Below are 14753 nucleotides of genomic sequence, written 5' to 3'. Positions count from 1 at the left end.
GCTTTGTTGTTAGGGAATGCAGTAAAGGAAGGATCAATCATTAAAGGCTGCAACACACTCATTCCTCTCTTGCAGATGTAACTGTGATGAAAATGCTGCCTTTAGTGATGGGTGAAATAAAGAGCACCCTTCCAAAGGTTCAGAAGGTGAATTTTAGATATCACATCAGTGAAGTTGACTGCCCAGTATAAAGACAACCACCAATCCTTCAAAAAAACCCATGACAGTAAGAATGCTTTACAATTTCAACTAGAAGCCAGTATTCAAAAATAGCAGACAGATGTATTTTGATCAATGACAAGGACAGAATGAGAAACTTCAAGTGTAATAAATACTCCAAAATCGATGACATGGGTGCAAGGGTATAGGGTCAGGTTATTAGATGCCTATACTGAAACCCTTGTCCATTTCCATTTCGGTGAGCTACATTCCAGGGTGAACAGCTTCTTGAATTGCAGCAAGATACTGCTTCATGCTTCACCAGAAGTAGTCAAAGTCCCATGGGTCAAACAATGAAGTAAAGTGTCTCTGGGTTTGGATGCAGAAGGAGATGTGTTCTTGGGATATCCATGTAACAGTACTGCCTGATCCAAGCTGGAGTGATCAGGATGATCCTTGACCCTGGACTTGTTCTATTTTCCTGATCAGTAGAAGCAATGGAATCAGTGGGAAAGCATAGTGTCTGCTCCAATCCAACAGGACCACATCTTATTGAGTTTCTGTCCACTCCTGTCCTGAAATAAAACTGTGGACCATTTATATTGCTAGTTGTGACACAAAGATCTAGGAAATGATAACTCCACCTCCTGAACAACAGCTCTACCATCAACTGTTTCAGAGACCACTTCCTCTGGTCTTCGCTTCTATGATTTTTCTTATCTGACAATACATTTTTTTTTGCCAACCAGCTGGAAGTACACCATGTAAATTCGATGAACCAGATACTAGTCACAGAGACAAGCACCTTCCTGCTTGTTAAAGTAGAACTTTGCTGTCTTGTCTTGCACATGCAGCCATGGAGAAGAGATAAAAGACTGAAAAGTCCATCTGATATATGGAATCTACTTTTCCACATCTTCCCGTCTCCAAGAATGTCAAGCAAACTTCCCTGGTATAGACACACATGTACACCCTGATGCCTGAAGTATGCTATTATATAACCCAGCGGTTCTCAAACTGTGGGTCAGGACCCCAAATGGGATCGCCAGGGCTGGCTTAGACTTGCTGGGCCCGGGGCTGAAGCCTAAGGACCACCGCCCGGGACTGAAGCCCGAGGACTTCAGCCCTGGGCAGCGAGGCTCAGGTTACAGCACACACCACCAGGGCTGATGCCCTTGAGCTTCGGTTTTGCCTGCCTCCACCCAGGGTGGTGGTGCTCGGACAGGCTCAGGCTTCAGTCCCTGCTCCTGGGGTCATGTAGTAATTTTTGTTATCAGGTGATGCAACGAAGTTTGAGAACCCCTGATCTAACCAGATATTTAATGAACACTTTCTATAGAAGCCAGATCCAAGAATGCTATATTGGTCACAATTGTTTCTATACAAAAGCATAATTACTTTCAGGCCAGTCTGAAAGCTACATGAAAATATGTATCTTCTATGCTGAGAGCCCCAAACCAGTCTTATGGGGATATAGACAGGAATAACAGAAGGACAGAGACAATAGGTAAAATCAGCATGTAAAATCTGAACACTAATGTAACTGTTTAACTTTCTCAAGTCCATGATGAAACGAAGGCAATTTTTTGTATTTTGTTTTTTTAAATGAGAACATAAGAATGGCTATACTGGGTCAGACCAATGGTCCATGTAGCCCAGTATCCTGTCTTCCAATAGTAGCCAGTGCCAGATGCTTCAAGGAGAATGAATAGAAACAGCAATCATTAAGAGATCCATCCCATCGTCCGCTCCCAGCTGTTGGCAGTCATAGGCTAGGGAGACCCAATCGTGGCACATCTTGGCTAATAGCCATGGATGGACCTATCCTCCATGAACTTATCTAATTGTTTTTTGAACCAAGTTATACCTTTGGATTTCACAACATCCCCTGGCAACAAGTTCCACAGGTGAACTGTACATTGTGTGAAGAAGTATTTCCTGTTGTTTGTTTTAAACATGCTGCCTATTAATTTCATTGCGTGGCCCCTGGTTTTTGTGTTTCAGGAAGGAGTAAACAAATGTTTATTCACTTTCTCCACACCATTCATGATTTCATAGACCCCCCACAATATATCCCCCCCTTAGTCATCTCTTCTCCAAGATGAACAGTCCCAGTCTTTTAAATCTCTCCTCAGAACTGCACACAGTATTCAAGGTGTGGGTGTACCATGGATTTATATAATGGCATTATGATATTTACTGTCTTACTACCTCTCTCTTTCCTAATGGTTCCTAACGTTGTTAGCTTTTTTACCTGCTGCTGCACATTGAATGGATGTTTTCAGAGAACCATTTATAATAACTCTTTCTTGAGTTATAACAGCTAATTTAGATCCCATCATTTTGTCCATATAATTGGAATTATGTTTTCTAATGTGCATAACTTTGCATTAATCAACATTGAATTTCATCTGCCATTTTGTTGCCCAGTCACTAATTTTGAGAGATCCATTTGTAACTCTTGGCAGTCTACTTTGGACTTAAACATCTTGAACAGTTTTATATCCTCACTGTTTATCCCTTTTTCCAGGTCATGTATTAATATTTTGAACAGCACTGGTCTCAGTACAGATCCCCAGGGGACCATGCTATTTACCACTCCTCACTGTGAAAACTGACCATTTATTCCTACCCTTTGTTTCCTGTCTTTTAATCAGTTACTGATCCATGATGGTACCGTCCCTCTTATCCCATAACAGCTTACTTTGCTTAAGAGTCCTTGGTGAGGGATCTTGTCAAAGGCTTTCTGAAAGTCCAAGTACACTATATCCACTAGATCACCCTTGCTCCCATTTGTTAACCCCCTCAAAAAAATTCAATAGATATGGGGGGCATAATTTCCCCTTACAAAACTGCTGTTAACTCTTCCCTAATAAATCATGATCATCTAGGTGTCTGATAATTCTATTCTTTACTATAGTTTAAACCAATTTGCATGGTACTGAAGTCAGGCTTATTAGCCTGCAACTGCCAGGATTGTCTCTGGAGCAAAAATTGGTGTCATATTAACTATCCTCCAGTGATCTGGTACAGAAGCTGATTTAAAGGATAGGTTACATACCATACTTAGTAGTTCTACAATTTCATATTTGAGTTCCTTCAGAACTCTGGGTCTGTTTAATTTGTCAATTGGTTCCAAAACCTCCTCTATTGACATCTCAGTCTGGGACAGTTCCTCAGATTTATCACCTAAAAATGGCTCAGGTCTGGGAATCTCCCTTACATCCGCAGCAATGAAGACCAATGCATTTAGCTTCTCCGCAATAACCTTATCTTCCTTGAGTGCTCCTTTAGCACCTCAATCATCCAATGGCCCCAATGATTGTTTGGCAGGCTTCTGATGTACTTTAAAAAAAAAAAAGTCTTAGTTTTTGGGTCTTTTGCTAGTCGCTCTTCAAATTCTTTTTTGGCCTACCTAATTGAACTGATACACTTGGCATGCCAGAGTTATGCTCCTTTCTATTTTCCTCAGCAGGATTTAATTTCCAATTTTTAAAGGCTGCCTTTTTGCCTTTAATAGCTTATTTTACTTTGTTATTTAGCTACTGTGGCACTTTTTTCATCCTCTATGTTTTTAAATTTGGGATATACATTTAATCTGAGCCTTTATTATGCTGTTTTTAAGAAGTTTCCATGCAGCTTGCAGGCACTTCAGTTTTATGACTGAGACTTTTAATTTTTGTTTAACTAACTTTCTCATTTTTGTGTAGTGATCTGTGATAAATGAAGTGTGTATGGGGGGGGTGGGGGTAAGCTCCCTTTTGTGAACACCCAGCCAGCCAGCTAGCTGTAAAATTCCTCTTGGTGTCTGTTCTCTGCTTGCTTTACCTGTAAAGGGTTAACAAGCCCACAGGTAAAAGAAAAGGAGTGAGCACCTGACCAAAAGAGCCAATGGGAAGGCTAGAACTTTTAAAATTGGAAAAGAAACTTTCCCTTTATCCGTTGTTCTCTGGGCTGCAGGAACACGGAGCAGCAATGCTATAAGCAGGAATGCTATGTAAGGTTTGAACCAGGTATGAAAAAGTATCTTCCATAGCTAGAAAAAATAATTTGGACAGGGAATGTTTAGTTAGACACTATCAGGTTTATTTCTTATTTTGGCTTGTGGATCTCCTCTGTGCTAACCCCTGATGCTTTTGTTTGCTTGTAACCTTTAAGCTGAACCCCGAAGAAAGCATTTTGGGTGCTTAATTTTTGGAATTGCTCTTTTAAAATCTAGCAAAAGCCTAAGCTCCAGATGTATTTTTTCCCCGTTTGTTTTTAATAACATTTACCTTTTTTAAAAACAGGATTGGATTTTTGGAGTCCTAAGAGGTTTGTACATGTTTGATTAGCTGGTAGCACAGCTAATTTCCTTTGTTTTCTTTCTCAGCTCTTCCCTGGAGGGGAGGTGAAAGGGCTTGAGGGTACCCCACAGGGAGGAATTCCCAAGTGTTCCTTCCTGGGCCCAAGGGTTTTTTTTTTGCATTTGGGTAGTGGCAGCGTTTAGCAAGCGAAGGTCATTGATAAGCTGTAACCTTGGGAGTTTAATACAAGCCTGGAATGGCAAGTATTAATTTTTAGAATCCTTGCAGGCCCCTACCTTCTGTACTCGAAGTGTCAGAGTGGGGATTTAGTCTTGACATCACCTTTCTGAAGCTAAATGCTACTGTGGTGGGCTTCTCTGGTATTTCCCCCCACACCAAGGATGCTAAGTTTGATTATATTATGGTTGCTATCACCAAGTGGTTCAACTATATTCACCTCTCAGACCAGAGTGTGTGCTCCACTTAAAACTAAATCAAGAATTGCCTCTCCCCTTCTGAGTTGCAGGAACTACCTCACAGAAAAGTCTTTCCCTCTGTACTGTTTTGATATTTCTCTTCAGGCTCGCATATTCTCAATAAGAAAACTGCATTTAACAGCTCCCTTTATCTTATTTCTTTTGTTGCTGACATGCACATGCATTGCATCTGGAACCTAGAAGATTCCTGCTTCTTTTAAACTAGGTTGGGTCAACCTGAATGATCAAGCAGCAGAATTTTATCTTCTAATTTTATCTTCTCCAGCATATCATTGGTTTTGCTACTGAACAATCCTCAAAGAGAAGAGCTTCTTGAGCCCTTAGCAAAGAGGCTGGATGACTAAAGCCAAGAATACCTACTGGCCAAGAATGATGCCAGATGCCATAGTTCTCACTAATATACGATGAATCATATGAAGCACAAACAGCATGTCTAGAAACAGGGCAGACCCCGATGTCAGTATCTTTTACCATTTTACTTTGCTCCTCGAAAAGATGGTCAAGCAAAGGAAGTATCGGATACCAAACTTGGACACCTAGAGCAGGGATGGGTCACTGGCAGCTCAACGGTCGCATCTGGACCACTAGGTCATTTTATTTGGCTCACTAACAGTTAAGAAATGTCATTGCAGAATAAATAATCTCTTATTTCTCAACCTTTTGGGGGGGGGAGCTGTGATAAACATACCATGAGTATCAAGTGCTTGTTTCAATATGGAAGACTGATTGCTAGAAAGAATGGTTGTGCACTTCTTTGGGTTGCATGTATGCTGAACACAAGGAAATTCAATATCCTGAAACATCTGTCTGCTGTGCTATGAGTGAGGTAGGAAATGGCTCACTGACAAACCAGTGGCTGATTCTTCTGCCTTTACAGTTTATCATGAGTAAAAGAAAGATAGAGAACACTAAGTCGCCCATGCACAGTGGGAGCATGAATATCTTTGTACTTAAAATGGAGGTAAACCCCAATGCCCCATATGTTTGCAAGTCATGACAATGACAAATGAATATCACTTGAAAAATCACCACAGGACCAATCACAAAGCAAATAATGAAATACATGCAGGGATAAGCCACTGTGGCTTATCTAAAAGGCAAAGTTTTAAAGCAACAGAGTTGTTTTGCTAGAGTTACCCCAGTACAAACTTTGGGTCTTACTGCATATCTTGTCACTCTTGAGATGGCATGGGCTAGAAAGCCACTGCATGAGAGCGAAAGAGTGAAACAATGTGCAGTGCAAATGGGAAAGGCGTTTGATGATGACAAAATGGCAAAAAAAATTCAAAACAGTATCGCTATGTACAGTTTCGTGAACAGCTTTACATATCCCTGAACACGTAGAAGGAAAGTTAAAGAAAATCATGCCTAATTGTTTCTTCTTTGGCATTAGGCGACAGTACCGCTGTGTCAAATGTAAGTCAGCTATGATATACATATGGACAACTGATAGTAATTTTAACATGCATGTCATGAAGAACTTATGAAATTAACCTTATTACACAGAACAACAAAGGGTCCAGATATTTTTGGTGTGCTTCAGGAAGCTGTTCCAGGTTTTGGAGATTGTAAAAAGTTGTTGGTTGTTGTAACAGATGAAGCACCTACTATGCATGGCTCAAGGGCTGGGTTTCCAGGTTTATTGAAGCACTGCCCAACTCTGCCCTCATCAAGAGTTGCTGTGTGGAAAATCACTGTATTTTAATCACATCATAAATGTGGTCATGAAAGTTACAAACATAATAGGAGGTGCAAACAGATCACTCAACCATCACAAATTAGTTGCTTTTCTTGATGAAGTGGATGCATAGCAGGACAATTTGGAGCTATACAGAGAAAAGCGATGAATAAACCATGGAAAATGCCTCGTGAGATTCTTTCCAACAAAAAAACACAGAGTGTCACCTTTCTGAAAGACAGAGTTCTGATACTAAGAAGTTTCAGGAAAAACTGGAAGATTCAGTTTTTCTGTGCTATACAGCATTTTTGAGAGACATACCCTGAATTGTTTGAATATGCAACTGCAAGGCATGGACTAGACTGCATCAGACCTCATTGCTCACATGGATGGGTTCTGAAGCAAGCTCGCACTTATTAACCCTCACCTGTTACATTTGAATTTGCCCACTTTACAACATGTGATGCACATACATCTGAACTGCAAGAGTGCGACTCAGAGTTTAGCAGGAACGATACTGACAGTGAAATCCTGTTGCTCAATTTCAATGAACATTTTAAGCATTTTGAAAGTTTTCAACCTCATCTGATGCTTTTTAATGATCCACTTGCAGCTGCTGTCAATGACCAGCCTTCTGAACTGCAACTACAACTGTACGAACTGCAGAACCTTTCTTTGTTGCAGAGAAGAATAAAAGGGACACTCAGTTCTGGAAACTGCTTACTGAGTCCCATTTCCCAAATCTGAGAAAGTAGGTGTTGAAATTGTGCTCTCTCTTTGGAAGAACCCATTTGTGAAAGTGACTTCTCCAGACTGATTCATATGAAATCACTCACTGACTGACAAATGAAACACACTTCCATCTTATGCAGCTTGGATGCAATAAAGTTGATACACATATGCACCTCAGTGTGCATAAAGGCTCACTCTAAGTTTCACACTGATTGACAAGATACTATAACAATGATAAGCAGCAGAGAAAAAATGTTAAAATGGGTTTGTTTTTTTGTTATTTTCATTTACTAAACCCTGGCTCTTCTGCACAGTGAATAAAAGGTTAGTGAAAAATGCATTTAAACTGTTGTAGGGTTTATTGTTTATTTTCTCATTATTATATAAAGGTTGTGCTATATAGGCCTTTTATATTTAAGACCACTTTAGTTTTACATTGTTAATATACCATTAACTGTACGCTAACATACTGTAGTGAAAGAAGAAGAAAGAAATATGGAGATATACCTATCTCAGAATTGGAAGGGACCCTGAAAGGTCATGGAGTCCATCCAGCCCCCTGCCTTCACTAGCAGGACCAAGTACTGATTTTGTCCCAGATCCCTAAGTGGTCCCCTCAAGGACTGAACTTACAATCTTGGGTTTAGCAGGCCAATGCTCAAACCACTGAGCTATCCCTCCCCTGTGTAGTGTAGCAAACACTTCTGAGTTATGCAATATATATCCTCTAAAACAGGGGTGGGCAAACATTTTGGCCCAAGAGCCACATCTGGGTATGGAAATTGTATGGCAGGCCATAAATGTTCATGAAATTGGGGCTTGGGGTGCAGGAGGGGATGAGGGCTCTGGTCAGGGGTGCAGGCTCTAGTGTGGGGCCAGAAATGAGGAATTCAGGGTGTGGGAGGGGGCTCTGGGTTGGGGCAGAGGTTGAGGTGTGGGGAGGGCTCTGGGGTGGGGTTGGAGATAAGGTATTGGGGGTGCAGGAGGTTGCTCCAGGATGGGACAGAGGGGTTCAGAGGGCAGGAGGGGGATCAGGGCTGGGGGAGGGGGTTGGGGCATGGGAGGGGGTCGGGGTGCAGGCTCCGGGCGGCACTTACCTCAAGCAGCTCCCAGAAGCAGCAGCATGTCCCCACTCCAGCTCCTACATGGAGGTGCAGCCAGGTGGCTCTGCACATTGCCCTGTCTTCCAGCACCACCCCTGCAGCTCCCATTGGCCAGTTCCCGGCCAATAGGAGCCACAGAGGCAGCATACAGAACCCCCGGCTGCCCCTACATGTAGGAGCCGAAGGGGGGATATGCCGCTGCTGCTGGGAGCCACACAGAGTGGTGCAAATCCCTGATCCCGCTCCCCGGCTGGAGCACTGGAGTGGGGTAAGCCCTGGATCCTGCTCCCCAGCAGAAGCTCAAGGGCCAGATTAAAATGTCTGGAGAGCTGGATGTACATGGTCTAGAGCCATAAAGAAACACTAACATACCTCTCTTGAGGAATGGGCACCATGTGGAAGACAGAGGGCATATGCATTGGGGGAACTACACCATCCACAAAAGAGAGAGCCAAACTGAATACTAGGAATTGAGACCAGAAAGATGGCCAGAGGCATCCTCAAAATAGAGGAAGGGAGTACAGAGATCTTGGATATTTAGCAATAATAATATAATATATGGAGATTACCTATCTCATAGAAGTGGAAGAGACCCTGAAAGGTCATTGAGTCCAGCCCCCTGCCTTCACCAGCAGAACCAAGTACTGATTTTTGCCCCAGATCCCTCCCTAAGTGGCTCTCTCAAGGACTGAACTCACAACCCTGGGTTTAGCAGGCCAATGCTCAAACCACTGAACTATCCCTCCCCCCCAATGCTTACAGAATGCTTAGCACATAGCAGAGAAATGTGTAATGCTACCACTGAGGTTATAAACACCCAACTCCTCTAACCATTCCTTAAGGTCCTCTCTACCTACTGAAACACTATTTGTATCTGAGCTACACAGCAGAGTGAAGGAAAAAGGGTAAAGTACGTCTCTGTCATGACATTTCCACACAGACGCCGCAGAAGACTAACTAGCACTGACCTTTCTTTGGACTCCTGCTGCTTAAACAGTGACTGCAGCACTGCCTTCCCAAAACCAGCATCTGTTCTTGATACCATGTCGAGAAAATGGTGATTTATGAAGTTGTGCTTTGAATATGTAGCAGCCTTAAAAATTTTAGATAAGGACGCTCTGGACATATGTTACACCGAGACTGCAACTTACGTGCTAGAGAGCACCCCAGGTATTGAGTCAAAATTTAATATTAATTACATTTATTATGGTAATTCCCAGAGGCCAACCAAGAACAGGGTCCCATTGTGCTAGGTGCTGTATAAACACAGATGGCTTCTGCCCCAATCTAAATAGACAAGACAGATACAGGGTGGGGGAAGGGGTATAATACACAACTCTCAATGAGAAGATTTGACAATGCTCTCCAATGGAGATAAACAAGACTTTGAGAACAAGGCCCCAGCTTAGAACAGACCCCCGAAGTCTGATGGCAGGTGACGCTATGATAGGGAACCCCACAGGAATTTTCAAAGCAGCAAAATTACAAGTAAATAACTTTAAAGATTCCACAACTGAGACCCCGTTTCTGTGGTAAGTAAAAGGCTCAAGGGACATCTCACTATGAAACAGAATAGAGACATGGTGGGTTAGCAATGGCAGGAGCAGTTTCGGGTTGCCTGCATCCACATTAGCAGACTTATTAGTTTAGTTTGAACAGGTTCTCAAATTTGCTGAAATCCAAGTCTTTTCCAACTGCTTCTCAGAACATCAGAAAACCAGCTGAAGCACTTATGTACGACCGTGAAGTGTTTCACAAGCACTGTAGGAGGTAAAACAAGTTCTTAGAACAGTCAACTTCTCTAGCATAAAAACACCTTAGTCTTCTCTAAGAAGTAGCTAATAGCTCTTTTGACAAAGAGGACGAGCAACCTCACCTCCCAAGAATAGATATGGGGCTTTGGAAAAAAGTCAGGCAATGATAGCAACTGACTCAAACACTTATAAAAAATTGTTTCACCAGGGGATCAACAAACTCCATGGTCTGTTTTGAAAACCCATACACCCTTACACAAAATTCTGTTTTTTAAACCAGCTCAACTAAACATATTTTAAAACCAGTTGGGGCCATAATGTAGATGAGGTACTCTAAATCCTGAGTCAGTTTCAAAACCCTCTTGATACAAAAATATTAAAACTGATAAACAGCATAGAAAACTGCAAATCCGACTAAGAATTACAAATATAAACAAAGCAACAAAGAGTCCTGTGGCACCTTATAGACTAACACACAAAATGTTCTAACTACCATGCTATTTAACCGCTATTTGCAAATAGTTCTGTTAACAAAAACTTTTTTTTCCCTTTCTTGGTTGTGTGACTGCTCCAGCAGGGATATTTATACACTTGGTCCATGAAACGTTTGGCTTGCAGAATACTGTGTTCTCCCTCGACGTGGCCCCCTCACACAGTGGGGGTTAAAGCTCCACCTGCACCCTTGGAGTTGTAGTATCAAGGATTATGGCTGTGGACTGTTGCTCAAAAACAGTGGTCAACAGCTCAGGTCACTGTTAGCTGGGGCAACCATGATATCAGACAACTTCCTCTTAGCAAGAGTTCTCACTGGTAGATTGCTGGTCTCCAAATGCCATTGCTCTTTAAGATTCAATGGCCCTATGCTAGTAGGCATCAATGCTTGAAATGCTCCTCTGTGGCACTGCTGCTTTAGCTCCACCATGCACCATAGTAGCACTACCAGGGCAGCTGAAGTAGGAGCACAGGGGAGCCCTTAAAAGTACAGAAACACTCTGAGACTGGTCTCCATCCACCACCCCATCTCAGGCCCTCCCTTTTTCATAGAACTGGTATTCTTAACATGGTTCCCACCCCCACACACAACCTTTCTTTCCCCAAGTTCATGCACATACCTGCTTCCCCCCCCCACATTCCAACTAGCTCCTCCTGAATCCCTGCACTCCCTCAGGTCCCCCCAACCACAGAAAACAGCACTGTGGAGAGCCAAAGGGAGAAAAAATGGCCATGTGTACTAGCAGAGATGTGAAGAGGTCAAGGAAGAAAGACTGCCTGGGCTATCCAATCCAGTCTGACTCCAGAGTTGCACAACCAACATTTTTAAGAGGTGAATAATATCTTCCTTTTCAGCTATGACAGTTTCATATGCTGGAAGTTTACCTTGTAGTTTTGCCTATATGTGTGTAAAGAATTAAAATGACAAAATACAAACCAAACAATCAGTCTATAATTCCAGATAACTAAACCAATAAATCACCTGCAAATTAAAGGTCAGATTCACCAGTGCACTCCTGCTACTTTGTGCTGTTCTGGTTAGGCAAAGCACCTGTAAACTCATCTTAAGTGAATGCTAGCTGCTTTATGAGGTTCCAGAGCAACACCACAATCAGAACATACTGGTGAATCAGGTCACAGAAGTTAAAATAAAAATGTAATTTTAAGGTTGATATTCAACTCACTGGAGATATCACATGGTAGCATATGTTTTTGAGTTTCTTATTTAGTGTTCAGGCATAACATCTTTAATTTAAAAAAAAACAACACCATTTCCAGATAAAAATTATGTTTAATTGCAGTTAAGATTGAGAGTATGTACCAGTAACTAACAGTAAAACACATGTTACAGAGCTATCACAGCTACACCAAAAACAAGCATTACAAACCTAGGAAATTGAGAAATCCAAACACAGAAATGCACAATTAAAACACCGAAACAACCTTAACTTGAATCATTTAGAATGTGCTGTGCCAGATTAAATTAAAGTGATTTTAAATTATACTATGGGGTATTCTTTGTTTTTCCTCATAGTGTCAATACAGGACACAGTTATGGAAATGGATCTAACCAACCTTATGTTGATAGGATTGGATTTCTTAGCACAGACAGTGAAAACAGACAGAGTGGTGGGGGGTGATGAGTGTTGGTGTTTTACTGGAGGGTGTGAGGTCCTGGTAATGTGAGGCCCCACTGGGTGGGTGGGTGGAAGCACGCACATAGAAATACATCATGGTGGGGTACGACCAAATGGAGAGGAGACACTTCTGCCTGGACAGTGATGGGGGTGGGAGGGGGAAGAAGTTGGAGGGGTGACTGGGGGGGTGGGAGGGGGAAGAAGTCGGAGGGGGAACTGGGGGAGGATTAAGAGACAAGGGTAATGTTGGCTCAGAAACACCTTGTAGGGACAACTGGGAGGGAAGACCTAAAGAAGACACTGAGGCCCCAGGCCAGACAACTAAGAGGAGCCCCAGACACTGACACCCCACTGGTGGTGGGAATCTGGAAAGGAGGTCCAGGCACTGACACCCCACTAGAGGACATGGGGGGAAATCTGACGTCCGGGCACTGAAACCCCACAGCGATGGAGGGAACATGAAGGGGAAGCCCGGACACAGAGGCTGACACCCCCCCGGGGGGGGGCGGGGGAGGGGGCCGGACACGGAGGCTGACACCCCCCCGGGGGGCCGGACACGGAGACTGAGCCCCGGCCCGTGGTGCGGAGCCGAGACACTGGGCGGTGCCGCAGGCCGCGGGGGCTCGGGGCTCGCCGGGCCGGGCTCGCCGGTGACTCACCCAGGTGAGCAGACTCTCCCCGAGCTCGGCGCGCTCCAGGCTCTCCACGTTGAACATGATGCGGGCGGGCTCAGCGGGGCACGGACGCCGGACGCCGCTGCCGGGGCCAAGTCGCAGGCGACGCCGCTTCCCCGGGCCGGGCTGTGGCGCAGACACGTCACCGGGCCGCCGGGACCCGCCCGCTCCCGCCGCCGCCGCCGCGCATGCGCCAGGGGCGCCTCACGCACACGGTGCGGGCGGGGGCCGGACTCCGGCCGCGGGGAGGCCTCGGCTGCGCCAGGAGCGGAGACAGGTACCGACCCCTGCCTGACAGGCCGGACCCTGGCCCTGAGCGAGCTTGGCCACACACCCGCCTCCCCCACCAAACACCCCGCTCGGGGCGCCTAGCGAGCCCCGCCACCCCCTCCCCCACCAAACACCCCGCTCGGGGCGCCTGGCGAGCCCCGCCACCCCTCCCCCACCAAACACCCCGCTCGGGGCGCCTGGCGAGCCCCGCCACCCCTTCCCCCACCAAACACACACACCTCCCCGGGGCGCCTGGCGAGCCCGGCCACCCCCTCCCCCACCAAACACACACACCTCCCCGGGGCGCCTGGCGAGCCCCGCCACCCCCTCCCCCACCAAACACACCCCCCCCCGGGGCGCCTGGCGAGCCCCGCCCCCCACTCCCCCCCCAAACACACCCCACCCCCGGGGCGCCTGGCGAGCCCCGCCCCCCCCCCCCCCACCAAACACACACCCCCCCCCCGGGGCGCCTGGCGAGCCCCGCCACACCCTCCCCCACCAAACGCACCCCCCCTGGGCGCCTGGCGAGCCCCGCCACCCCCTCCCCCACCAAACACACCCCCCCGGGGCGCCTGGCGAGCCCCGCCACCCCCTCCCCCACCAAACACACACACCCCCCCGGGGCGCCTGGCGAGCCCCGCCACCCCCTCCCCCACCAAACCCACACTCCTCCCCGGGGCTCGTGGCGAGCCCCGCCACCCCTCCCCCACCAAACTCAGCCCCCCCCGGGGCGCCTGGCGAGCCCCGCCACCCCCTCCCCCACCAAACGCCCCCCCCCGGGGCGCCTGGCGAGCCCCGCCAGCAACTCCCCCACCAAACACACACACACCCCCTGGGCGCCTGGCGAGCCCCGCCACCCCCTCCCCCACCAAACACACCCCCCCGGGGCGCCTGGCGAGCCCCGCCACCCCCTCCCCCACCAAACACCCCCCCCCGGGGCGCCTGGCGAGCCCCGCCACCCCCTCCCCCACCAAACACACACCCCCACACCCCTCCCCGGGGCGCCTGGCGAGCCCCGCCACCCCCCCCCCCACACAACCCCCCCCCCCCGGGGCGCCTGGCGAGCCCTGCCCCCCCCTCCCCCCCCAAACGCCCCCCCCCCGGGGCGCCTGGCGAGCCCCGCCACCCCCCTCCCCCACCAAACAAACACCCCCCCCGGGGCGCCTGGCGAGCCCCGCCCCCCCCCCCCCCACCAAACACCCCCCCCCCCGGCGCCGGGCCAGCCCCCCCACCCCCCCCCCCACCACACCCACACACCCCCCCCCCCCGGGGCGCCTGGCGTGCCCTGCCACCCCCCCCCCCCCCAAACCCCCCCCCCCCGGGGCGCCTGGCGAGCCCCGCCACCCCCTCCCCCACCAAACACACACACACCCCCGGGGCGCCTGGCGAGTCCCGCCACCCCCTCCCCCACCAAACACACACACCTCCCCGGGGCGCCTGGCGAGCCCCGCCACCCCCTCCCCCACCAAAC

The 14753-nt window shown here is 47.3% G+C and overlaps 2 protein-coding genes across 7 annotated transcripts in view; one reads left to right on the top strand and one right to left on the bottom strand.

Moving 5' to 3' along the window:
- Nucleotides 1–13170, bottom strand: part of HOOK3 (hook microtubule tethering protein 3) — a 151439-nt gene extending 138269 nt beyond the window's left edge. For all 3 annotated transcript variants that reach the window (XM_045021963.1, XM_045021964.1, XM_045021965.1), the window contains exon 1: nucleotides 12998–13170. In XM_045021963.1, coding sequence (XP_044877898.1) covers nucleotides 12998–13054 — 57 coding nt within the window. In that variant the 5' untranslated portion in view covers nucleotides 13055–13170. The remainder of the gene's footprint in view (nucleotides 1–12997) is intronic.
- Nucleotides 13156–14753, top strand: part of RNF170 (ring finger protein 170) — a 41859-nt gene continuing 40261 nt past the window's right edge. For 3 of the 4 annotated variants that reach the window (XM_045021968.1, XM_045021974.1, XM_045021973.1), the window contains exon 1: nucleotides 13157–13289. In XM_045021968.1, coding sequence (XP_044877903.1) covers nucleotides 13201–13289 — 89 coding nt within the window. In that variant the 5' untranslated portion in view covers nucleotides 13157–13200. Of the gene's footprint in view, nucleotides 13290–14753 lie in introns of all 4 variants that reach the window. The other variant, XM_045021971.1, reaches the window with a different exon arrangement.

The sequence above is a fragment of the Mauremys mutica genome, chromosome 6 (assembly GCF_020497125.1).
Source record: "Mauremys mutica isolate MM-2020 ecotype Southern chromosome 6, ASM2049712v1, whole genome shotgun sequence".
NCBI lineage: Eukaryota > Metazoa > Chordata > Testudines > Geoemydidae > Mauremys > Mauremys mutica.
The sequence above is the reverse complement of the archived record's forward strand: the minus strand, read 5'-3'. Positions and strand labels throughout refer to the sequence as shown.